Raw genomic sequence first — 26,785 nt, forward strand, 5'->3', positions numbered from 1 at the left:
TACGTACGTAACGTAAGTACGTAACGTAGTAGTAAGTAAGTAAAAAGTAAAACGTAAATAGTACTACTACTACTATATATATATATATATATATATATATATATATATATATATATATATATATACATTGCATATGTGTATTATCAGAACATGTCACGACGCGTTTTAACAAAAAGCGTCGATGTTTTCGAATACATACGTTTATACATACATACATACATATATACATACATCGTTCATACATATATGTTTATACATATACGTTCATACATACATATATGTTCATACATTTACATTCATATACACGTTTATACATACACATATACATACATATAAGTACATGTATTATAAAGGAAGAGAAAAAAGAATATGTAATAAATACGTGTTTACATATTTTTTATTAAAAATATTCTTTTGCAACCACCAGTTATATATTTTCAATACATTTTGTAACGCGCAATTCTTAATATGTTGTCCACATCGCATAGTATTAGCAACATCCAGATTAGTTAAAGATTCCATATCTTCTGCATCCAAAGTCTCGATGTATATGCGTTCTCGCTCATCATCCAAAGCAAGTTCCACAGCCACATTCGTTTCTCGTGTCCTTTAACGTACACGATAACATCATGTTCAAATACAGCTGTCGCGATCAGACGTTTCACCTCGTTGTACGGGACTATTTCGTCCTCTCACCACAATCCATGGTGATAAGCACTCAACAGGAAGCGCAAGACCTGTCGGATCTTGTCAAAAATTTTCATGGGACTCGTAAAAATGTAATGTGTGAGAACGGTCCCCTGTTTCAACATCGCTACTTCCTTCACAATAAATTTATTGTTAACGAAGAATCCTTGCAGATCCACAAACGTTGGCACGAGCATGTTGTTGAGAAGATTGCGGCCAATTGTGGTCGAATGTGACGTATCGTAGATTTTAAATCATGTCGGAAGTGCGCTTAGGTGATTTTGCGCACAACGTTGGTCAATGGATTATACTGAACCACGCAATCGTGCATTACGAGGAAATAGGCTGTTGTATTTGCGGGCACGTTCTCCTTACATTCAAAGTCTAATCGCATGTCCACGGTGCCACTCTTGACCGATTCTGTCGAGAGCAATTGATGATCACGAACGGGCCATTACATAAAAAAGTCGTAAAGATGAGACTCGGCTCGAGGTACTCGTATCCGTAGTAGCCCTTGCAGAAACGCGCGTACAAGTCGTACAGAATCGCACATCTGTTTTTTTTATCAAAATCCAGATTCAAATCATCGTACGGATAACATTCCGAATTCAGGTAGAGTTTCGCATTGGTTAATTTGCAATCGTCGAATCGACTTACATCTTCAGACATGATGTTTTTTCGATCTGTTTGCATAGCGAAAATGACGTAGCGTGGCTTCTCGAGCTGAGTAGCCGTCTTGATGGCCCACGAATGTTTGGTTGTGCTCTGCAAGAGCGGAAATTCGTACAGATCCCACGAGCGAAAAGCCATGCTCAGATATCGTCCGCTTTCCAAAGCGCGCAACATCGACAACTTATTTATCTCGCTCAATAACATGTGCGGCACTGTATTTTGAATAATTCGAGCGTTCTGGGTTTGGTTCTGTCGCCAGATCTCCCATCAGACAATTGTTGTCATTGCGCGCTCGTATTAAAATCAACTCGTGACGAGCATTGATCATCACGCGTTTGTAATCTTCGCAAAATTCAAGCAGTATGTAGAGCGATACACAGAAATTAAAATATCCGGCCGCAGTAGTTAGCGCATCCCAGCCGGCATTTCGCAAAATCACGCTTCTGTCGGATGACACTGTTACATAGTTTTTGAGTGTGCTAGTTATGCCAATGTTTCTGTTTCGATCAATCTCCACACCGTTGAGTTCATATCGAATTTCATCGAATATGAATGCGACGCAATTATTTCCTAATGGCACGTGAGCACTCTGGACCACTTTGTTCTTCGTCAGTTTTCCCTCGACATACAGAAAGCTTTCTTACGGCAGTGTGTACAGATCCTGTTGCTGTATGGGTATTCTTATTTCATCGCTATACCCGAACGTTGTATTGGCGAACAGGCTGTACGTGTGAGTCTCTATCTTGACGATGCGATCGTCGAAGATCGGCTCGTCTTTAATGTTTAGGATATCAGTCATCTCAAATGTTGTGCACCGCGAATACCAAAGACTTTAAAAATGTAACGTTTGACACGCTAAGTTTCTTTTTTCTGTCTGATGCAGCTGGATGAGCGAGTGTTATCGAACTGTCGTCACTGGCCTTGTAAAAAATGCGTTATTTCTCTGCGTACACTCCGTTTCGTTCAGCACAAGCATCTCACGCTCACGTTATCATTGTCACCGTCGTATGTACGTGCAATCTAACGGTGATCTCTTCTCCTCGAAAATCGAACAATCATCCGTTCTAGTCGACGATGCGTATCATTAGATCCGTAATGCTTCGTGCGATAATCGGCAGGTAAATGATCTGCGTCGGCCTCTCCGATATCTTATATCCTGGAGGCACACTCGGCGAAAATTCGTGTATCGTGTGCACGCTTTTACCGTTACTGTACGTCCCCGTGGTCACGTTACACTCTACGCGGATAACATTTACATTCATTATGTTGATCGACACGTCCGATTCGTACCATCTTCGCGGTCGCAGTATACGCTTCGATGAGAATCCCAGCAGCAATCCAATGCTATTGGGCTTGTCAAAGTTTATTCTGTATGCACATCTAATCTCGCATTTCATCGTGTTGTAGTTTGCGCGGAGCATAATCGGGTATTCTCCACCATTATCATCATCATCATCATTGTCGGTATCGTCGTTGTTGTTGTTGTTGTTGTTGTTGTTGTTGTTATTGTTGTTGTTGTTGTTGTCACCACGCACTACATCGACGGTTTCAAGCGCGTCGTGATGTGGACGTTTCCGTAAAATCTCGCGTTTCAAAAATTCATTTATATCTCGCACTTCATATGAACCTTTGGGAATTTGTAATTTCCACGTCGTCTTTGGTGAAATAAAATTTGTTGTTCGATTCGTTCATGTTCGGTATTGTGTGATAAGTCTCAAAAATCGCTAGACCGAGCTCGTAATCTCCGTCACTCAAATCTATGGGAAAGTAATTCGCTGCGAGAACGGTGCTCTTCCCGTTCAGCGTAAGCGTCAACGACATGACGGAAAAAGCGTTCGACGAACTAAGATTTTACAGCATTCGAGCTTTTTAAATTCACGCGTGTCTACCATTTGTAGAAACCACATCTGTCCACAGAAACTCTGATCGTATGTCTGATAGGACGTGCGATTGTATTCTATCGTCATAGTACCGTTTCCATAATATCGCACCAGTTCTTTGGGTGATCGAAGATTACCGAGACTGTCAAAGTACACAACGCGATTGTTCCTTTTTGCTATCCAATGAGTACCAGGCCCCGTCGCATCGTCCAGACTCATGATACCGCTTTTGTTTCGGTGCGCGCTGCTCATCGGTAACGTGTTACGTATGAAAACGCCTCTAAAGTATGGTACGCGCATACGTCTCGCGAGCTCATTCAATTGCATATTGGTAGTTGCGTCAACGGCATTTTTATTGTCTTTTCGGCATTTTTTTTTTTTGCAGCTACACACTGTCCATGTTTGTTCGGACCGAGATACAGTCCGCGCCCGTATTTGTACGGAGCGAGATACAGTCCGCGACCCTGCTCCATCGCGCGATCGTGACGTTGCAGCTGTTCGAGCTGACGTCGCATGGCTTTGTTGTCATTTATCGCTTTCGCCACGCTGCCGCTCCGCCGATCAAAGATCCAAGCGCGCCCAACATTGGCAGAAATGGTAACGCACCACCTCGTTTCGCTATTGAAAGTTCGCTTTTTCATCGCCTTTTTCCTCGTCGTCTTTTTCGATTTCATGCCCATGCCAATCTTGGTCTTAGCTTTCATCGCTGCCCAGACGGCAGCTGCGGCGTCTCTCTCGCAGTGACGCGTCCTAGCGCTTTATCGGCGAGTACCTTGTCCGTCGTGTGTCTATCGGTGAGATCGTTGCTCCGAGAATACGCAATATCGTGTTCTCGGCACGCCGCGTCCAGCGGATTTATGCCTTCGTCACCTCTGGCTAGTCGCTTCGTAAGCCGAGTGCCCGAGCCGCAAAACTGGTAGCCTGAAATATGTAACTCGAAAGGAAGCGCATTTATCGCTCGATTCAGCAGACCGCAGCGCGACGCTGACATTCGCTACAGTCCTTTATCTTCAGTGCAGGGCCATCGATGTGCGTCCGCTGCCACGGCTGAGTGTAGTGCTCGTCGCAGCGACGATAGGTTCGAATCTGCCTTCGCGTGTTCCTGAAGCTTGTCCCAGATGTGTTCGATGTAGTTGCCGTACACGCATAAGAGTTCGACCTTCGGTATATATTGCAGTTGCTCGACGCTCAAATCTCGAATATCGGAAGGATGACACAGCGCGAAATACATTTTGCTACTGCGCGATTCGCGGATTCGCGCATCTTTAAATAGTCATTCGAGAGTGCACAGTCTTTTAGTTCGAGCATGAAATTCGTGCTGCAATCGCTAATGATACACGTCACAAATTGTGACGCGAAATCGCGAATGATGGGAGGCAACGCGGAGAAGCGCATGGCGAAATGCTGCCGAGTACTATACGCGCGATCATTTGCGGCCTGTCGAATTGTGGTAAAACCAACGTTCTCATAAGCTTGCTCGAGAGTCCAAGCGGCGTGCGTTTCGAGAATGTGTACGTCTATTCGAAATCGCTGCAACAGCCAAAGTATCGATATCTCGAAAATTTATTTGTCTATCGATGAAATCGGCTGTTTTACATTCTCCAATAACAGCGATGTCGTTCCACCGAGTGAGGCGCGTCCAAATTCTATTTTTATCTTTGACGACGTAGCATGCGACAAGCAGGATGCGGTGAGAGAATACTTTTGGATGGGCCGCCACGCGAACTGCTTTTATCTCTGTCAGACGTACGCGAGAATGTCTAACATCTGATACGCGACAACGCGAACCTGTTGATCCTGTTTAAACAGGATTGTACCAACTTGAAACATGTTTACAACGATCACGTGAATATCGACATGTCGTACGATGAATTTTGTTTGTTATGTCGTGACTGTTGGCAAAAAAAATATGGATTTTTAGTGATAGACAAGGACAGTACGCTTAAAGACGGGAGATACAGAAAAGGATTTAACGAGTTCGCGATACTATAATGTGACTAGTCATTGTCGATACTTCGCTAGAGACGAACATGGCTGATGTGCGCGAGCGTAAAAAATTGCAAGGGAGATCGAGAAGACGAGCGAGACGATCCGTAAGAAATATCGCGCTCTAAAGACCGGTAGAATCGAGGAGGACATAACATTGGACAGGCATTTTAAGCCTATTATCAAACTTCTGCAGCAGATTGTTGACAGCCTCGTGCGCGCTATAAAGAGACAGTCGCGCGACGACGTAGTCTCCAAGCGAGAGAGAAAAGATGAGGAGGAGGAACAGGAGGAGGGAGAGAAAGTGAGCGAGACGTTCGAGCGTTCCGCGATCCCGCGAAACCCGATGATCGATCGCACGATCATGTACAGCCGATAACCTCCACACCGCGTAACAAAATCGTACCAACGATAGAATCATTGGACAATGTTTTCGAAACGACGGAAGACTCGCTAGCGACGAAAGTTCAAAATCGGTTGCAAACGTCGAGAGGCGTTGCAAGCCGACTTGGGTCCGCTGGGTCAAAAGTACGTCGAGGCTGTCCTCAGGGGAACGCGAGATAAACAGAAGAGCGATGTAGATTATGTGTATGGCGTTTACCTACACAAGGATGGATTGATGTTTGGCAATAAACGTTTCGACGTGGATGATGCGGACAACATAATTATCGACGGTGTACGATACGTCGATACATCTGGTTTTTACAAGTTGATTTTCAAGAGAATTCCCGACGATCTCCTCTACATGGAAGACGATATGAACAAGTACAAGAGCATGCTACTAGCGACAAATGCGCACAAACACAAGCATCAATCGCAGGGGCGATTATTAAGCAATAGGGGATACAAGTACAAATACGTTATCGCGTCGTTGATATCGATCACACCCAAGAAACAGAAGAATAAGTCTGGAAAGGGATTACCTTATACAATGATACTGAATGACAACGCGATTGATTACGTGCATTGGGATGATCCCAATGAACTGGTGAATCGTCTACGATTGCTCGACGCTTCGCACCGAGCGGACAACGCTCACGACAACGAGATGTTGTCGATCATCGAGGAACTTCGCAAAGCTGGTCTTATTATAAATTAAATCGCGTAGACGAAATGAGTCAGTCGAGTGGTGTCAGTGAGAAAAAAAATTCTTTTGCTCTGTGTATTACGCGAATCCTGAAAAAGAGATTCAGAAAAGAGAAAAATTAGCTCCGAGAGACATCGACTCGTCGAGGAATTGCATGCTCTGGCGAGAAGAAATTTTCCGCGAAGGCGCGTCATAACCGAGGATACGACGATCTGTAGCAGGCTGAGATGCGTTCGTATTCAGGTTTCAACAGAGGCACCACTACATATTTACCGTCATCATGTGTTGAGCAAATACTCGTGGGCCGTACCGCTCAAGAGCAAGGGTGAAAGCGAAATGGTTAATGTTATCGCTGAGATAATTCGAGCGAGTGGAAGATGTCCGAAAAATTTATAAACGGAATGGGAAAAGAATTTTACAACGCCGATATGCAGAAAATCTTGAAAAAACACGATAATCACTATTCCATGTATTCGACGTTGAAAGCGTCAGTAGTCGAGCGGTTCAATCGCACGCTCAAAAAGGACAACGATGGAAGATATTTACACTCAACGGCAATTACAAGTGGATCGACGAGCTATGCGTCTCGTGTCAGATTACAAAGCGCGTAAGCATCGAACTATTGGCATGCGACCTGCTGACGTAACTCCCGCGATCGCCGAAAGACTCTTGGACACGGTGTACAGCGCGATAAAGATTGCTAGTCCGACAAAATTTAAAGTGAGCGATTCGGTACGCGTGAGCAAGACGATTTTTGAAAAGGGTTACACACCAAATTGGACCGAGGTGTTTACAATCGTTAAGATACAGCGTACCAATCCCGTAACCTATCTACTCAAGGATTATCGCGGAAAATCCGTCACTGGAGCGTTTTACGAGCATGAGTTGCATCGCGCTACTCATCCGGACTACGTGTATCTCGTGGAGAAAGTACTGCGCTGGAAAGGAGATAAGGTGTACGTTAAGTGGTTGGGATTCGATGGATCGCACAATTCATGGATACATAAAAACAATGTCATTTGATAGAATTTTGATTCGTGTGTTTTTATTTCTACATATAAAAAAATATATCAATATAAATATATAAACGTTTTTTTTATTATCCTTTTCATCTTCATTCTGGAATATACAGATATAAATGTACGATACATAAAATGTAAAATTGAAATACTAGTAGTATTTAAATGTTAAAAACATACGATTATATGAAAGTATAACAATCGTAATACTAATAATAAATGCTATTACATAAAAACATGTTAATAATGTTTTTATAAATGTGAAAAAAAGTGTAAATTACAATAAATAATACATAATAGTAACATATATTACAAAGATATCCGCCAATGCCCCCACGGAAACGTTAGTCTCCGTTAAGTCCGATGTATCGTTTGTCATCGTATGGACTCAGAGCGATTTTCGATTCGGATATCGCGTACACCTCATGCAATTTAGATCGTACACGATTGATGGCAAGTCATTTTGATCTCTTCGTTCAAACACCGCGTGTAATCATCGAACGTTATTGTTCGCGTTACGACGTTATTCTTTACACCTTTTACCTTTTTAGTGTTCTTCTTACCGTCCATTCTCACCGCGTACATCTTCGCTCTCAGTCCAACGAATTCGTCATTATCGCACTATTATTTTCATCCTTCATCAGGCCGGGTACTTTTTGTTCGCGAGAGGCATACTGTACACGTTGTCTGCCGGATAATCGCTCGTGTCGAATCTAGCGATATCGCTTTTCATATTCTTGTAAACATCGTTGTATTCTATATGATAAATGAGACTGTCCGTGTCGGTGTACATGATCTTTCATTTATCGCGATACATCGGTGACATGTACTCGTGGTGAAATTCGTACAAGCAGACTTTCGATATGTCGAGTATGCACATACCCACGTAAATCGGCTTGTCGAACTTTACCTCGAGTTTGCGCATTTCAACGGCGATCAAATTTTCCGCAAAGACACTGCTGTGAAAATTCGGTTTCGCGATCATTGCCTCCGTCCGTCCCATTTTGTTATTAATTTTACATCAACGTGATTGCGCACATTCTCCATGGTCTTACCGAATACCGCATTGTTCATTAGTTTGTACAAATTTTTTTCGAAATCGTTTTTTGCGCGCGTTCTAAATTGTGTTTTGAGTTCAATGTAATCGCGGAATCATGGAGATTGAACGAATTGTAACACCCGGTGGATCTTTATTACGCGAAGACCGTGACGAATACATTGCTGTAGGTTGCGATAGTGGATAACGTAACGCTGTTTATCGTACAAACGTCGCTAGAAGTTTATTTTCGCGCTTGCCGGGCGGTTTATCGCGCGTTGGGCAGAAAGGTAGATCAGTATGTTGGTCGTGTAGATGCTTTGGATCCTCGAGATCGACTTCCAAAATATAACCGGTGGATAAATCCGGAGCGATCGCACTCATGTCAAAGTTCGCAGCGTCTTCGAATCATTGAAATTCGGCATATGGCAAAGGTTGACACATCGCCCATCCGTACAATTATTCACATCGTAGTACATCAAGTACGATGACGATTTCGATGAATCGAACGAATGCATGTACTTATTATTAGCCTGTGCGTATCTGCTGGAACATTGACTGAGACCACCGCGTATACCGCGCTCGATGAACATGATCATATCAATGTCGGTGAGCAACTCGAATCTTACATGTGTATATTTCAGCATGGCGTCCCACGTGAAACCTGTATAGTAATGCGCGGGATCGAGACAGTAATTCGTGATGCAACTATTGCGGAAATTTTAAAAAATATCGGCTAATAAGAAGACATCAATTTTCAAGTACAAATCACTGTGCTCGCCGAGCGTTCGGATGGAAAATCGCTGCCATACGTTCACAGCGTGAGCGTAATCGCTCTCGGATACGGTATCGCCTGTCAACGAACTGAAAAATAATTCGTGCGGTGGTAAGCGCGTGTCCTGCAATTTTTCGACGCAGTCAATGTATTCGTACGGAAAGACACCTTTTCGCATGAGAAGATAAAAAAAACGTTTATATATTTATATTGATATATTTTTTTATATGTAGAAATAAAAACACACGAATCAAAATTCTATCAAATGACATTGTTTTTATGTATCCATGAATTGTGCGATCCATCGAATCCCAACCACTTAACGTACACCTTATCTCCTTTCCAGCGCAGTACTTTCTCCACGAGATACACGTAGTCCGGATGTGTAGCGCGATGCAACTCATGCTCGTAAAACGCTCCAGTGACGGATTTTCCGCGATAATCCTTGAGTAGATAGGTTATGGGATTGGTACGCTGTATCTTAACGATTGTAAACACCTCGGTGGTCCAATTTGGTGTGTAACCCTTTTCAAAAATCGTCTTGCTCACGCGTACCGAATCGCCCACTTTAAATTTTGTCGGACTAGCAATCTTTATCGCGCTGTACACCGTGTCCAAGAGTCTTTCGGCGATCGCGGGAGTTACGTCAGCAGGTCGCATGCCAATAGTTCGATGCTTACGCGCTTTGTAATCTGATACGAGCTCCACTTGTAATTGCCGTTGAGTGTAAATATCTTCCACCATTGTCCTTTTTGAGCGTGCGATTGAACCGCTCGACTACTGACGCTTTCAACGTCGAATACATGGAATAGTGATTAACGTCGTGTTTTTTCAAGATTTTCTGCATATCGGCGTTGTAAAATTCTTTTCCCATTCCGTTTATAAATTTTTCGGACATCTTCCACTCGCTCGAATTATCTCAGCGATAACATTAACCATTTCGCTTCCACCCTTGCTCTTGAGCGGTACGGCCCACAAGTATTTGCTCAACACATGATGACGGTAAGTATGTAGTGGTGCTTCTGTTGAAACCTGAATACGGATGCATCTCGACGATATCTGCTACAGATTGTCGTATCCTCGGTTATGACGCGCCTTCGCGGAAAATTTCTTCTCGCCAGAGCATGCAATTCCTCGACGAGTCGACGTCTCTCGGAGCTAATTTTTCTCTTTTCTGAACCTCTTTTTCAGGATTCGCGTAATACACAGAGCAAAAGAATTTTTTTTTTTCACTGACACCACTCGACTGACTCATTTCGTCTACGCGATTTAATTTATAATAAGACCAGCTTCGCGAAGTTCCTCGATGATCGACAACATCTCGTTATCGTTGTTGCCCGCTCGGTGCGAAGCGTCGAACAATCGTAGAAGATTCACCAGTTCATTGGGATCATCCCAATGCGCGTAATCAATCGCGTTGTCATTCAATATCATTGCATGAGGTAATCCCTTTCCAGATTTCTTCTTCTGTTCCTTGGGTGTGATCGATATTTACTATTACGTATTTGTACTTGTATCCTCTATTGCTCAATAATTGGCCTTGCTATTGATGCTTGTGTTTGTGCGTTCGTCGCTAGCAGCATGCTCTTGTACTTGTTGTTATCTTCTTCCATATAAAGAAGATCGTCAGGAATTCTCTTGAAAATCAACTCATCAAGACCAGATGTACCGACGTATTGCATACCATCGATAATTATGTTGTCCGCATCATCCACTTCGAAACCTTTATTGCCAAATATCAATCCATCCTTATGTAAGTAAACGCCGTACACATAATCGCTCTTCTGTTTATCTCGCGTTCCCCTCAGGATAGTTTCGATGTACTTTTGATCCAGTGGGCCCAAGCCGGCTCTCTCAACTTTCCAACGTTTGCAATCAATTTTGAACCTTCGCTAGCGAGTCTTCCGTCGTTTTCGAAAACATTGTCCAACGATTCTATCGTCGGTACGATTTTGCTACGCGGTGTAGAGATTATCGGTTATACACGATTGTGCGATCGATCATCGGATTATGCGGGGTCGCGGAACGCTCGAACGTTTCGCTCGCTTTCTCTCTCTCCTCCTCCTCCTCTTCCTCCTCTTTTCTTTCACGCTTGGAGGCAGATGCTGCATTATCGTCGCATGACTGTCTCTTTATCGCTCAACAATCTGCAGAGGTTTGATAATATTTTTAAAATGCCTGTCCAATGCCATGTCCTCCTTGATTCTACCTGTCTTTAGAGCGCAATGTTTCTTGCGGATCGACTCGCTCAAAGCATTGTTCGTCGCATCTATTGAAAAACAGTTTTAGTGCAAGATCGCGATCACGAAACTTCATCCATATATTGTCAATAATCAGTAATTCAACACACTTTTCATTATCCGCGGGAATCTTAATGCACATGCATCAACCTTGGCTCTTATCTGCAATTTTCTTCGCCCAATAATAATCGTCCTTATTACATTTCTATTCCACCAATGTCTCTTTTCATACTCATCGTCCTCATAACATTTGTCTCGTAACCGTAGGTATACTTTCTGTCGCGAGTAAAGACCAGTCAGAAACAGGCTCTTTAATAACTATTCCATGTTTTTCATCACGTATACTTAATTCTCGATCGCGTATGAATTGCCCCGGCGATATTCGCACATCTGTGTCTCTTTTTGCGGATTATCGAGAACATACAGCACATCATCTACATTATAGTCTTCCCACATATTTTCCAATACTGTTCACAATAGTTCTTCTTTAATGTGTGCAGAGTGGGCACATGCTGCATGAGAATATACTGTACGAAGATTCTCTGCAATTCGTGCTTGTCATCTAGCCTACCGAAAGAACCAGTCTCATGCTCCCTGACGTGATACATTCTTACATCGTGAATGTCAGCTACACAAATCATGCATGTTGTGCATACATTTAAAGCACTACCCATTGTATAATAATTGTGGATCACTTAGTGTTTAGTACGAGCATTTAACGTACGGATTTCCGAAGTATGTACAAATTTTTCTACGCGATCGATTTCATACTCGCTCATATCATTAGCACATCCACTATCGTCGGATAGCATTTCTTTCAGATGACTCTTGGTCCATTATATTCTCGAAGTCTCCTTCCATTTCTTCGAGTACTTCGAACACTTCGTCTCTGATATTCGTGAACTGTTCCGGATTCACGTTTCTAATATACTCGGCTACGTTAGCTGTGTTCTCAATGTTTCTGATATTCTCGACTTCTACATCGTCCATTATGTTCTCAAATTCCATTTCCATTGCTTCAAATAACTTGCCTGCATTCACACCATCCATGTCCTCAACGTCTGCACGATGGTCAATCATACTTTTTGCATTATACTTATTGCGATTCGGTAATCTTTAAAGGCGCCAACTGAGGTGCGCGCTTATGATCCCATTATATATTCCATTTGTGACTTCTTTGTCCCTTTATCTATCATCCCTATTGGGTCGCAGTAGTGTCACCGATCTCTTCTTAGAAAAAAATTTCGTTATCGGTGTTTCTCTCTTAATGTATCGCGACGTGTCACCGATCTCACGATTCTTCCTAGATAAGTATCTTTATTGATGCTTCTGATCTTGGAAAAAAGAATTATGAGAACACATCAATGATGTATCACCTAGACAAAACATCTTATTCGCGTTATAATATCGCGGTTTTAGATAGTCGTGGGGTCTGCGGCGTCAACGGCCCAAAAACGTATTTTGGGGTGGACGCGGGATTTGCGGCGGCCCGAAAACGCATTTTGGGTTGAACGCGGCGATGGGGTAACGGCTGCAGGGTGTGGCGGGGTGGCGGCGGCGGGATGGGGTGACAATCCCCAGTGATACGTGATGTCACAACATGGCGGCACGTATCATTATAAATACCGATAGCGCCGGGGATTTCCCGTGCCCTCCTCCTCCTTCCCCGCGCCTTCCAATACCCCTCGCGCCCCGCGCTCTCCTCTAGCCCCTTGGCTTAGAATCCGCCTTGTTATGCTACTAATATTATGAAAAGTTTTTCAATATCTCTGCCTGTTCAAACAATTATCCGATTTTGGCGGAGAAAAGTATGTTACATTGCCTCTCGCCGTGATAATATGTTATTAAATAAAATCGATAAAGCAATTGGAAAATACAACGAAGAAAATAATCTTTCACATATACATTATAATTTTCAAGAAGTACTAGTTACTGGCCGAGATAAACTTGTAAAACATTATAGAAAAATGAATTGTACATATACTGCATTGTTTTTATTCTTGATCCATAATATAAAAAAAAGACTTTTCAACTTATTGAGTGGGGAAAAGAAATGGCTAATGCTTCGTTGAAAAAAATTTGAGGAAATTTATAAAGAGCACTATTGGAATAAGGATGAATTAGATAACATGTTAATGCAATTCTAATTGATAAATTGAAAATCAAATAATGAAAATATATCATCTGATAAGGATTCAATACAATTGAACAGTTTGTTTAAAATATGGAGTATTTTTATTAAAGATATTAGTCCATATCAACATAATCAATGCTGGAAACAAGAAATTGATAATTATTTTTCTGCAGAACGTGCTTACGCGAACGAAGATAAATTATGATGGTGCAGGCATGCAAAAACCTATCCAAACTTATCTCGCATGGCTAGAGATTTTTTAGTTAGCCCTGCAATTTTTGTTCCAGCTGAATGTTTGTTTTTCAGGGTTTCACTTATAATAAGAAAACATCGAAATAGATTAACTAATGAATCGGCGGAAAGTGGTTATTATGTTTGAACTTAGGTAACTTGTGATTTAGCAAGTAACATTTTGTATTTATTAAATGAAATAAATATTTAAATATAAATAATATACGCAATAAATGTTGAAATATATAAATAAATAAATATAAAAACATTTAAATAATTTTTAAAATGTTATAAATAAATGTTTAAAAATGTTAAATAAATGTTTAATGAATGATATAAATGTTTAAAATGTTTCCACATTTAAGTAATAAATTCTTAATTAATAAAAAAAGCAGTTTTTGGACAATAAATCAAGTTACTGAATAGTTTACTGAATAGTTTAGTTTAGGATGGATGATAGTTTTTCGAGATATATTTAAGACTGAATATTTATGGTATACATACAGTATAATGAACTTGGAAGTGTATGTAAAATTACACAAAAAATATTATCACGAAGATTTAGCTATGAAAGGTTTATCGTTTATAAATATACGTACTTAAAAATAGAAGAAGATTCCGAAAATTTTATTGCAGCAATTAACTTTTGAAAGTTTACGTAATTGCGTAACTAGTATTATACAAGTCACATTATGCAAAAGGAATAATATCTTATAAATTGAAAACATTAGAATAATAGGAAAAAATATTTACTGATTACTTATTTCGTAAGACCATTTTTTTGAAAATTATTAAAATCGAATGATTTCTGCAACAGATGAAGAAAAAAAACATTTAATATAATATGAATTTAAAATCATATAATATGTCATCTATAAATTTATCATATAATTGTTTTGTTGAACTCAGAGGCAGATTCTTAATGATGAGTGTCAAAGGTATTTCACATTGATGCGAACTTTATTTTTCTCGCACGTTTCACAATACGTTCCTCTATTCGCCTTCGCGCTAAAAGCGCCACGATTCTTCGAGTTCGGGAACTACACCCGGACAGATCGGTTTTTTACCGGCCATCCTCCTCTCCCAAGAAAAGAAAATATTTAGACGGAATATTTGTCGGATTACAAAATGATTAGCGCAGGATTACTTCGAAATAAAATGAAGTATATGTAACTTACAACTGACACTTAAAACGATTAGGCCTTTTCATCACACGTTCAGTCCGGGAGGTATGCTTCGGGTCGCCTGTTTGCTGCTTACAAACTAAGGGAACATTATTCCTAGAATTAGATTGTTCCCCTTTATCTGATTATTGATCTCTTCGCACTGTGCTTTGCCGCATAAATCGCTTACAACTTCTGATTCTTCTTATGGGATTTCTAACGGGTAAATTCTTTGTATTGGCCTTTTACATATGCCACTTTTAGTTTTCAAAACTCTTTCTTGATCATCTCGACCTAGAATCACGTCTACTACGCGCGCAAGAAGCTAGTCTATACATCTGTGTGTATCATCAATCAAAACGACATCCCCAATTTGATCTTACGAGTTTCTTTTTTTCCATTTTTCATTAGCAGTTGACTCAGATACTCCGTACGAAATCTCTTTCGAATATCTTCAAAAAACTTCTGCCGGTGTTTGAGTTTTGTGTTTAGTTTTGCTCGATAAAGCATGTCGCAATCTGGAACTCCATACTCGTGAATGTTTTGGAGGAATATCGACGGTGACAAAGGTTTTAAATCGCACGGATCTTCTGATATATAAGTAAGTGAGCGGCTGTTGATTATCATTTCTGCATCACAAACAATATGCAAATTTTCGCAAGAAAGATTCGCTTTGCCTAAGATGTTCCAAAGCAGCGTCTTCAAAATTCCTATCAATCTTCCCCACCTCATCATAGTGCTGCTGATAGGTTAAAATGCCATTCAATTTGTACTGCTGAATTATGTTTACTAATTTTCCTCTAATCTCAGAACGTTAGCCGCACCCGTAAAATTAGTCCCGTTGTCTGTATATGATACAAGGACGTCTCCGCGCCTCATTACAAATCTAAATATTCTAGGGAGCCCTATGTGGATAGCATCGATGCTACTTCAAAATGTTCCGTCCTGTACCGCACATGTAAAAATGTAGATCCATCCCCTCCCCCCCCCCCCCCCACCGAAATCTATTCCAATCACTTCGGAAATTACTGCACGAATCTAATTGAGCGGTAAAGGAGGGACACTTTCCATGTGTTTTGCCTTTTGTGTTTTACAAATTACGCAGTTTGCTATAACTGATTCTTTTATTTTACAAAGCAAAGTGATCCAAAATCTTTCACGTAGATTTTTCATAATTATATGTGTCCCCACGTGAATTCGTAGAATACCGACCCGGTATTTCGAACTAACAAGATAAATGATATCATCATCGTTTGGCAAAAGAATGGGACCAAAAATCGTAATCGTTCTCTCGATTAAAAATCTTTTAAGTTTTTAGAATATATAAATTATTTTCATTTTTCATCGTTTTAAAAGATAATTTATTCTTGGATACGGAATTAGACATACAGCATTGTAAATGCTCAAATAGCTTAATTTTAGCTGCTTTTATATCTGTAAACGTTGACGTTTTTTATGATCTATTTCCGGTAAATTCGCTGTTTTAAGTGTGTTACGCGTTTTGAAATTATTTTCCTTCAACGTTCTTTTTTTATCTATTATTTTTCGTTAGTGAAAAATCTATCCATCCATGCCAAGAGATGGATGAGTTTGTTATAGGACGAAAACTAATCTCTATTTTCACCTTTACACAAACATAAATGACAATCATTAAATTGAAAGAAATTTAAACATTTTGCAGGAAGATCACAAGTTTCTATTAATAACACATCTTTTACAATAATATAATTGTTGTTAGGTACTTTGATTTCAATGCCTTCAGCGATTTCCTTTAAAATCTTCATAAATTTATACTAGAATGTATTTATTTGAGATTTTTTATCATTGTATACAGTAATCAAGAAGGAAAGTATTTTCTCTTTTTCTTTTTATCTTCAAAAGAAAATTTGTTAATATTAAAATACAATGGCCAAATACTTATTTTTGATGATTTAAAAACTGATATGCCATCTGTATATCACGTGAAAGAAATATTATTAGAATTTCGAAGAAAATCAGTAGTGTCCATTTTTGATAGAGTTGTCCATCATAAATGTTATTCTTCCAGGTAATTGTAACAATCTTTGAAATCGACTTTGCAAATTGACTTTGCAATAAAATGAAGATCTTGCATACATTTCACTTAATTGATTTTTACAGGACACGCGCGCACGCTTGCGCATATGTATGACAGAAGAATGACGAATATGTATCATATATCTAACTAATGATATGTTGATGTAAGAACAAATGCTATATATCGATTGCTGCGCGCGTTCCTCCTTTTTACCTGACGACACTACTGTGATATCCCGGAGGAGCATACTGTAATAACGTATCTCCTCAGCATGCGTGCTGGGGAGATGAAACACTATGATATTTTTGCGCAGGCTGGGGGGGGCTTGCTCCTCAGCCTATTACTTGTATTGCCCATGCGGGGGGCCTCTGTCCCCCGCAATGAATATATATTTATTTCGGCGCGCGGTTTAGCCGCTTAATTTGTATTATCCCAGAGGGGATGTCCCTCTGGGGAAGTCATTTGAGAAAAATAAAAGTTAGCACTTTCCACCATGGAAGCGGAGTTCATTGCACTAGCGGTAGCGTGCAAAGATTATCCCTGGTGACGAGTCGAGGCCACGGAGGAGATGACATTGGAATGTTGAGAGCCCAGGTGGGCAGCGATCAAAATTCCGCCTGACGCGTCGTGCGGTCAGTGAATCGATTGCGCTCAGCTGTAGCAGAGCACTATGCAGAACACTATGCAACAAGTAGGTTGTTTAACAAGCCTGGGTAAGGTCTTCAAGGTGTCGTCGCAGAATCGGGTGAGCAATCACTTCATCCGTGGCGGCAACTTCACACGCTTTGCTGATTGACGCTTCATTCATAAGGCCCGATTGGATGTTCTCCTTTGGCACACGAGAGGCTAATGACAAGCTGTCGGCGATGCGATGAGGCGGAAACCTTACCTCATGTGCTCTGTCACTGCGGCATGCCATGCAATTTTTTCGGATGTTTTGGGCATGAAACGTGCAGCGAAGTTTGTTCCGAAATTGTTAAATTTTAACCAAAAGAACTGTCGCATAAGCATCGCTCAGGAGCTTGAATGACGTCAACGACAATCCAGATTTGCTCAAAAGGGTCATAACTGGTGACGAAACATGGGTATATGGTTATGACGTCGAAATCAAAACCCAATCATCCCAAAGGAAGCGGCCAGAAGAGCCAAGATCGAAAAAAGTACGCCAAGTTAGGTCAAGTGTGAAGGTTTTGTTCACTGTTTTCTTCGCTTACAATGGCGCGGTGCATCGTAAGTTCTTGCCATAAGGTACGGTCATTAAGGAATATTACCTTGAAGTTATGCGCCGTTTGCGTGAAGCAATACGAAAAAAACGCCCGGAATTGTGGAACAACTAATCATGGATATTGCACCACGATAATGCGCCAGCTCACACATCGTTGCTTGTTCGTGATTTTTTTGGCCAAAAACAACATCATAATCATGCCTCGGTCCTCTGCGACTTTTTCTTGTTCCCAAAACTGAAAAGGTCCATGAAAGGGCGGAGATTTGCCACGATTGAGGAAATAAAAACCACATCGCTGGAAGAACTCAAAGCCATACCAAAAAGCGCATATCAGAAGTGCTTCGAGGAATGGAAAAAGCGCTGGCACAAGTGTATAATATCTGAGGGGGATTACTTTGAAGGGGACAAAATAGATAGTGATGAATAAATAAATATTTTTCGAAAAAAATAAAAAGTCACCTTTTTTTTTAACACACCTCGTACTGTGATCAAAAAATAAGGTGAAATTTTTAATTTAAAATACGCGCGCTCTTCGATTCTGACAAATCTTTTTTTTTTAGGCAGCACTGTGACATCTGTGCCAAACTTCATGTCAATACCTGCATTTGTCTAATAGTTACGCGTGGAACAACAAAAAGTTAATTTAGCGATTTTTACAATGTCTAATTTTGTTGAGCAAAGAAGTTGCATTAAATTTTGTTTGCGGAATGAAATTTCTGCTGTAGAAACATTGAGAATGTTGCAAAAGGCCTTCGGCCTGTGACCAGGCTATGTCACAAAAAAATGTTTACAAGTGATATAAACAATTCAAAGAAGGCAGAGAAAGCGTTGAAGATGAAAATCGCTCTGGATGACCATTAACATCAACTCATCATGATGAACAACACGTGAATGAAAGATTTGATGTTCAAAAATCATCGATCGACAAATAGAGACCTCGCTGATACTGTTAACATTTCATTTGGATCAGTCCAGACCATTTTGAAAGATGTTTTGTGCCTGAAAAAAGTGAAATCTCGTTTGGTGTCAATAACACTCAATTTTTTGGAAATACAGCGTCGCATTAAAGTCTGTGAAACAATGCTTTCTGAATATCAGGATAAGATGGAATGCATAATAATTGGAGATGAGACTTGGATCTATGCATTCAACCCGAAAACAACCGACTCAAGCCAATACCGTGCAAAAGATGAGTCAAGACCGAAAAGATCGCACCAAAGTCGTTTAAAAATCAAGGTCATGTTAACAGTTTTCTTCGATTATCATGATGTGGTACATTATAAATTCCTAGTGCCGAGCCAAACTGTTAACAAGGAATATTATTTGAGCGTTATGCAACGTTTACGTGAAGCTATTCGCAAAAAGAGATCAGAATTATGGGCAGACAATTCTTGATTTTTGCACCACGATAATGCACCATCTCATACTGCATTGATTCTTCGAGACCATTTCGCCAAAAATTCAACTCATATCGTTCTATAACCACCGTATTCGCCTGATTTAGCACCGTGTGACTTCTGGCTATTCCCTAAGCTCAAGAGACCACTCCGGGGATACCGTTTCGACACGATTGGAGGAGATAAAAACTGAATCGCTGCGCGCTTTGAAGGTCATTCCGAAAATCAACTTTAACAATTGTTTCGAGGATTGGAAAAAAACGTTGGCAAAAGTGTATTGTATCCAGAGGAGAGTACTTTGAAGGCGATGAAATAGATTTAGAAGAATAAATAAAGATTTTAAAAATTATAAACAATTTCACCTTATTTTTTTTTATCACAGTAGTATATAACTTATGCGTGCGGTTTAGCTTATATCTTGTATTATCCCAGAGGGGATGTCCCTCTGGAGAAGTCGTTTGAGAAAAATAAAAGCATTTTCCACCATGGAAGCGGAGTTCATTGCACTATCAGAAGCGTGCAAAGAAGTTGTTTGGTTTAAATGATTATTAAGCGGCATACAGCAAATAGCGTGTGGGCCAATACGATTTATGAAGATAATCAAAGCTGTCTTAAATTTAATAATAATTATATCTTACCTTTTCTAATCCTTTTTTCTTGCTTTCTCTTTTTCTATTTTATATGTCTTCAAATATTCAAATTAATAGAAATATTCAAATTAATAGAAATAAATATTTTTTTGCATTAAATAATTTTACATTTAATCAATATTTTTATAATCTACTGAAATTGCCAACAATTTATTTTTCTTTTTCTATTTCCTCTAGTTTCGACAGATTTTGGTTCCTTCATTTCTAAAATGTCCTGCAAACAAGGAATAATTCCAATTATACAGATTTTCAATATTGGAAATGAATCTTGAAATACTTGCTTAATAATGACATTAATATTTTAAAACAATATTTAAAATCGATAATTGAATTTAACTCCCGACGAGTTTTTCTATCGTTGTTTCTATCAGATTCGGTCGTTTTTTTGTACAAAAATCGAATGGGTCTAATTTTATCAATATTGTACAGACGGTAACAGGTATGCCTTAACACCTGAAATTGTACGAGTTGTATTGAGACATTCAGAACACACTCTCCATCTCTAGATATTCGTCCATGGCTGTTGCTTATTCGGCAAAGTTATTCTAATATATTTTAAGAAAACTTTATATATATTGGCAGTTCTTTAGTGTGAAGGTATGCAATAAAAGTACACATGAATCAATTTTAGCTAATGACATACACGAAAATATTGTTATTATTACATAATAAAACAGAAATGTGCATACATAAAAAAACATCCATTAAACCGTGAAAAACACATACTCTACTGCAGCGCTACATCTACATTACCGACAAACATATGCTGGTAAGATCCTTTATTCATTAAACCATTAAAATGCTTAATCTAATATTGTCCAACACTCTTCCTCATTTTATTGAGTTAGAATAAGTTTCCTCCTAAGTTTCTCTAATCTTTGAGCTGTCAATGACTTTGTTAACAGATCAGCAATCATTTTTTCAGTTGAGCAGTATTCACAGGCAATTATTAACGTAATCTCTTGTAAATTTGATCTTCGTATCGTTGTGTTTATTTTGATTTGTCAGACTTTCAGTTTCCACAATTTAAAGCAGCTTTGATTATTTTCGTAAATCCACACGCTGTTTGCTGCATGTCGCTTAATAATCATTTAAGTTAAACAATTTCTTTGCACGCTTCTGATAGTGCAATGAACTCCTCTTCCATAGAAAGTGCTACTACACTTTGCTTGCGGCATGCCCAGCTGACCAATTCCCCGTTAACGAAGAAAGTATAATCACTGTTGGATTTTCTGTCCTTTACCTTTTGCCCAATTTGCATCCGAATATCGCCACAATAACTCGTTCATGTTCCTGTCATTTCCGAGTGTCAAGTTTACCATTTATCATTTCTTTTTTAAACCTTTTTCTTTTTCCTCCATTTTTTTCTTCTATTTCATAGGTACCTTGCAATGAAAATATGCAAATTAATAGAAATAAATATTTTTTTGCATTAAATCATTCATCAATATTTAATCAATATTTTTATGACCTTCCATTGGAAACTAAAAATAAATTGCCAATTGGCAATTTATTTTTAGTTTCTTTAATTTCTGGATTGAAATATTGAAGATTCCTTCATTTCTAAAATATCTGCAAACAAGGAATAATTCCAATTATAATATAGATTTTAGTATTGGAAGTGAATTTTGAAATACATGCTTAATAATGATATTAAAAACGATACTATTTAAAAACAATATTTAATTTAATTTAAAAATTAAAAATTATAATTGAATTTAACTTCCGACGTTGTTTCTGTCAGATTCGGTCGTTTTTTTGTACAAAAGCGCATCGAATGGGCCTAACTTTATCAATATTGTACAGACGGTGACAGACCTGAAATTGTACGAGTTGTATTGGGACACATTCAGAACACGCTCTCCGTTTCTAGATATTCGTTCATCATGGCTATTGATTATTCGGCAAAGTTATAATATATTTTAAGAAAAAGAATTTTATTTAATATATGTTGGCAGTTCTTTAGCATGAAGATATGCAATAAAAGTACACATGGATCAATTTTAACTAATGACATACACGAAGATGTTTTTATTATTACATAGTAAAACAGAAGTGTGCATACATAAAAGAAGATCCATTGAACTGTGAAAAACACATATTTTACTGCAGCGCTACACCTATTACAATCGTATCGACAATCATATACTGGTAACAGATCCTTTACTGATTAAACTAATAAAATGCTTAATCTAATATTGTTCAATATAAACAATAAGAATATTATTTTTAATTTTATAAAATAAATAAATATATTATATAATAAATTGAATATATTCATTCATAATAAATTCATAATATATTTCATATTATCATTCATAATATTTAGATACATACAAAAAATATAAATGTGAGTAGATGAATTAAAAATATCACATTTAAATATATTTCTGAAATAATTTATATTTTTATCATATTAGAAGAATAATCGTAAGTTAATTGTATTGTTAATATATAAAAAATTATATCTAAAATAATATGCAAAAATTAATGAATTAAAAAAATGTTACTGCCAATCTGCTAGCAAATTTATATTATATTTATGTTTTCTTTATTTCTCAGTCTTTTTCTATCTTTATCTCTCTATCTATATAATATAACTTTGTACAGAGTGCGTCACCAAAATACGGACAAATTTCAATTTAAATTTCTCGCTATATTGTACCTCCGCCAGAAGTTGTTGGCGTCCGAGAAAACTTGATGCTTGTAATAAACTGTCTATTGTTAAAATGGCCGCGATGTTGAAACCAAATGCGGAGTATAATCGAAAGTCGCGATCGAAGGTCTTCGCGCTGGACGCTCAGCAACGAAAATAATTCGATTCTTTGAATACTCGAGATCAACCATTTATGACATTGTAGCAAAATATATGGCTTTAGAACAGTCCAACGAAGGTTCTAGTATGTCAGCGAGGAAGAGTCACTCGAAAGAACGCACCCCGATTTGCAAGGACCCTCCGCAAATCGTTGAAAAAGCTCAAGCGCTGATTTTGAATGACCAGAACAATTGTTGTGAAAATTAGGATTGATTGTTAGTGTAAGCGAGCCAACAATGCGTCGAATTGCCGAGGAGAACCTTCGATACAAATCGTGCATATTAAAGATACTATAGATGTTCTCTGAGGCTGCCACAAGTTGCTCGCCTCGGCTCCCTCCCAGATTTAAATCTCTTGGACTACTCCATATGGAGCGTAGTTGAAAGAAGTGTCTCAATGTGAGATTAAGGACTGCTATTGAGGCAGCATTCGTCGGTATGGACAGTATTACATTACAGCGTGCATGCGAACGCTTCAAACCGAGAATAGAGGTCATTATTCAAACTAATGGGGGAATAATTGTGCTCTACAAGATGACATTTACAAGGTGGCACCTCCAAGTACCATAAAAGGATTTTTTGTAATATTTAATTTTTCATTAAAAACATTTTGTTTAAAGAAATTGTTCGATTTCTCCGAATTTTTCTCGATTTCTCATTCGAATATACAAGGTGAATATACAGGTACGTACCCTGTATATTCGAATGAATATTTTCATTCATTTTTTGTTCGAATATTAGATGTATTCACCGGACACACTAAATTCGATATTGAGTATTTTTTGTACAAAGAATTCTTTACAACATGTGAATTTCTTATTTTTGTAAAAATAAATGTTTGGACGTATTCATTAGCACTCCTTTAATATATAGAAAATAAAAACATTTAGTTTTTCGTATCTAGTCCAATCGAATGGCAGATCCCCGCAACGTCGGCTTTGACAAAAAGGCAATCAGTGAAACGGCAGCGTCACAATTTTGTTAAAAAAATAAAATAATAATAAATAATAGATAATAATAAATATAAGATTTTTATTCCTAAAGAATTATACTGCAAAAACTTTATATTAATAAACTTTATATTAACAATAATAGAAGTCCCAACGTAATTAAACTTAAAACAATATGATTAAAAAGGCATACACTACGAGCGCAAGATGTTAGTAGCTAAATTTTATATTTTAATAGATTACAATCAATTAAAAACAATACAATAAAATAGACATTTCGGTCTTATATCAGGCCATCTTCAATATTACAAAATTAATATATGTGTTGTAACTTTACTGAGGTGCTGAGATGCTGAGAACAACTGGCTTTGAATAAATTCTATTCACCTTATAATAATGAGATTAAATATTCAATGCTTGATATTCAATACTTGATATAATTTTATTTTCGAAGAGAGATCGTGTTAAATATTCCAGATGTCAATCGTCACAACGGTTAATCAAATTTATTGAAACACAATTTCCAGATTCTATTAAATGTGAAACTCATTAATAGTGTTTATAGCTCTTAAATCAAAATAATAAATTTCACTGTAATAAATGTATAAATTGTAATACCTATAATAATAATAATACGTTGTATTGTAGAAATTTATTATTTTATGCATTTTTTGCTTCTGAGGTCACAACCTGAAATAATAGTGATGAACAGGAACATACTCTCCAAAAATTAATGATTTAAACTTTGATCTTTATATAAAAAATAATAATTTTATAAAACTGTAACTTTTTTAAAAATTTCGAGCAGTTAAATTTGAAAAAACTATTTCTTTATAATTAAAATTTGAAAATATTTTTATATTTAGAAGAAATCATTATTTAAAATGTAAAGCTAAACAATATAATCATTAAAGAAAATTTAAAAAAACGATTCAAATGTGTTGAGTTAGAAAAAGGAACATAAAGATAAATATTTTAGTATTATTCCAAGTAGACACGTTTACGTTTAAAAATGTTTAGCTGAAAACTAGATAATACTCCAGATTAGGAGACACTTTTGACTTTGCCATATGTCGTGACTCTGAGCAACTTCCAACAGGTTTTAGCCGTCGTTAAATACATTTTGTACGTAACTTGATATAATTTTATAACTGCAATCTATTCCTTAATAAAAATATATTTAATAATAAATTTATTAGGATCATATAATATGAATACACAATAAGTAATAAATGCCTTTAACGATTGAAGCTGGATCTTGAATGCTTTAAATAATTTCGTGTGAATATATATTACGTTTATAGTCTCTCGAATTGCGCGCCGAAATGATTTTCCGAACTTAAAAACGCAACTGAACTATTATAATAATACACACAAATTAAATTAATTAACAATTTAATAATAATTTGATGCTCAATTGGCATTATTTTAACAAGATCTTAATATATATGTAAAATCTGTAAATAAATTAATTGACTATATCTGATACATGAGGTTTTGCCTTATCGTAGTATGAGAAGTTTTGCGACAAAAATTATATAAATATATATAGAATAAAAAAAATTATTTTATACATTTTAAATTTAAAATAGGATTCTTTAAAATGCATTACTTTACTCTCATTTTCAATTTTTATATTATTATTAAATATTTTTCCTTTTTACAATCGTTTTTAGGGCTTAATTAAATAACTTAGTTTTAGTCTTATCTTATATTGATGTAAAAATGAAATAACTTTATGTACAATGTAATAATCTTTATAACAATCTTTATAACAATACATGAGTGTTAACAATCTTTCTTATTCAAATTTACGGATGTAATACACATATGTGATTTAATTCAGATAAATCTTCCAATATGTGCTTGGATTTTGCGTACTTATATATATATTTTATTATAAAATATAAAAATACAAAAATCTGCAATACCCTGGTGAAAATTTTTCAGAATTTTTCATATAATTTTTCAGAATTTCTGTATATAATTTAATAATTTTCTCACATTTTTTATATTAATTGGAACATTTCTCAGAAAATCTACATCTTTTTTCAGAATTTTTTGTAAATATAATTTCTGATGAAATGTTAAAAATCTAAAAAATTTTTAAATATTTTTAAAAAATTATGGGATGAGAAATTTCAGAATATTTCAGAATTCACTTGTACGGAAAATTCTAAGAGAAGATGTAAACTTTCCGAGTATTTCTGAAAAATGTTTCAATTTGTATAAAAATTATGAGAAAAATTTTCACCATGATATACAATTAAAAATGCGAAAAAAGAAAAACAATATACGTATATTCCCCTTTTGAATAGAAATATCATTTATATAAATGCGAATGTAATCAAATAAATTAAATAGCAGAGAAAAAAAAACGTATTAATCAGATATTAAATTTGTTATAATATATGTTATACAAAATATTGCTATTTAATTTTATTCAGATTTATAAATTGATAATAATCCTATGTTCAATTCCATTTATATTTTATTATAAATTTCATTATTCATTACTAAAAACATTGTTTTCTTTGTTTAATATATTATTTTTTTGTTTTATAATTTCGTATACACTTTTTAATATCCGTGATTACTGATATTTCTGTTTCACAAGGAATTTGGTACTTTTATTTTTCTTATTTTTCATATTATTTAATTTATTCACATTATTATCATATTATTTAATTTTATACATTATTTAAATGATATTATATCACATATCGATTTTCAAACCAATACAATGCAATATCCAAATATTTAATTTTATATATTCTTATTAA

General features: G+C 37.1%; 1 protein-coding gene and 1 pseudogene across 1 annotated transcript; one reads left to right on the forward strand and one right to left on the reverse strand.

Moving 5' to 3' along the window:
* The window catches only part of LOC105622146, a 1,510-nt pseudogene extending 626 nt beyond the window's left edge, over window positions 1–884 (reverse strand).
* Window positions 885–6,843: 5,959 nt separating this feature from the next.
* On the forward strand, window positions 6,844–7,335 carry LOC105622147. Its single transcript, XM_012203578.1, has one exon. The coding sequence runs from the start codon at window positions 6,844–6,846 to the stop codon at window positions 7,333–7,335; it is 492 nt and encodes a 163-aa protein (XP_012058968.1).
* The last annotated feature ends 19,450 nt before the right edge of the window (window positions 7,336–26,785 follow it).

This window comes from Atta cephalotes (assembly GCF_000143395.1).
Source record: "Atta cephalotes unplaced genomic scaffold scaffold00040, whole genome shotgun sequence".
In the NCBI taxonomy this organism is placed as follows: Eukaryota; Metazoa; Arthropoda; class Insecta; order Hymenoptera; family Formicidae; genus Atta; species Atta cephalotes.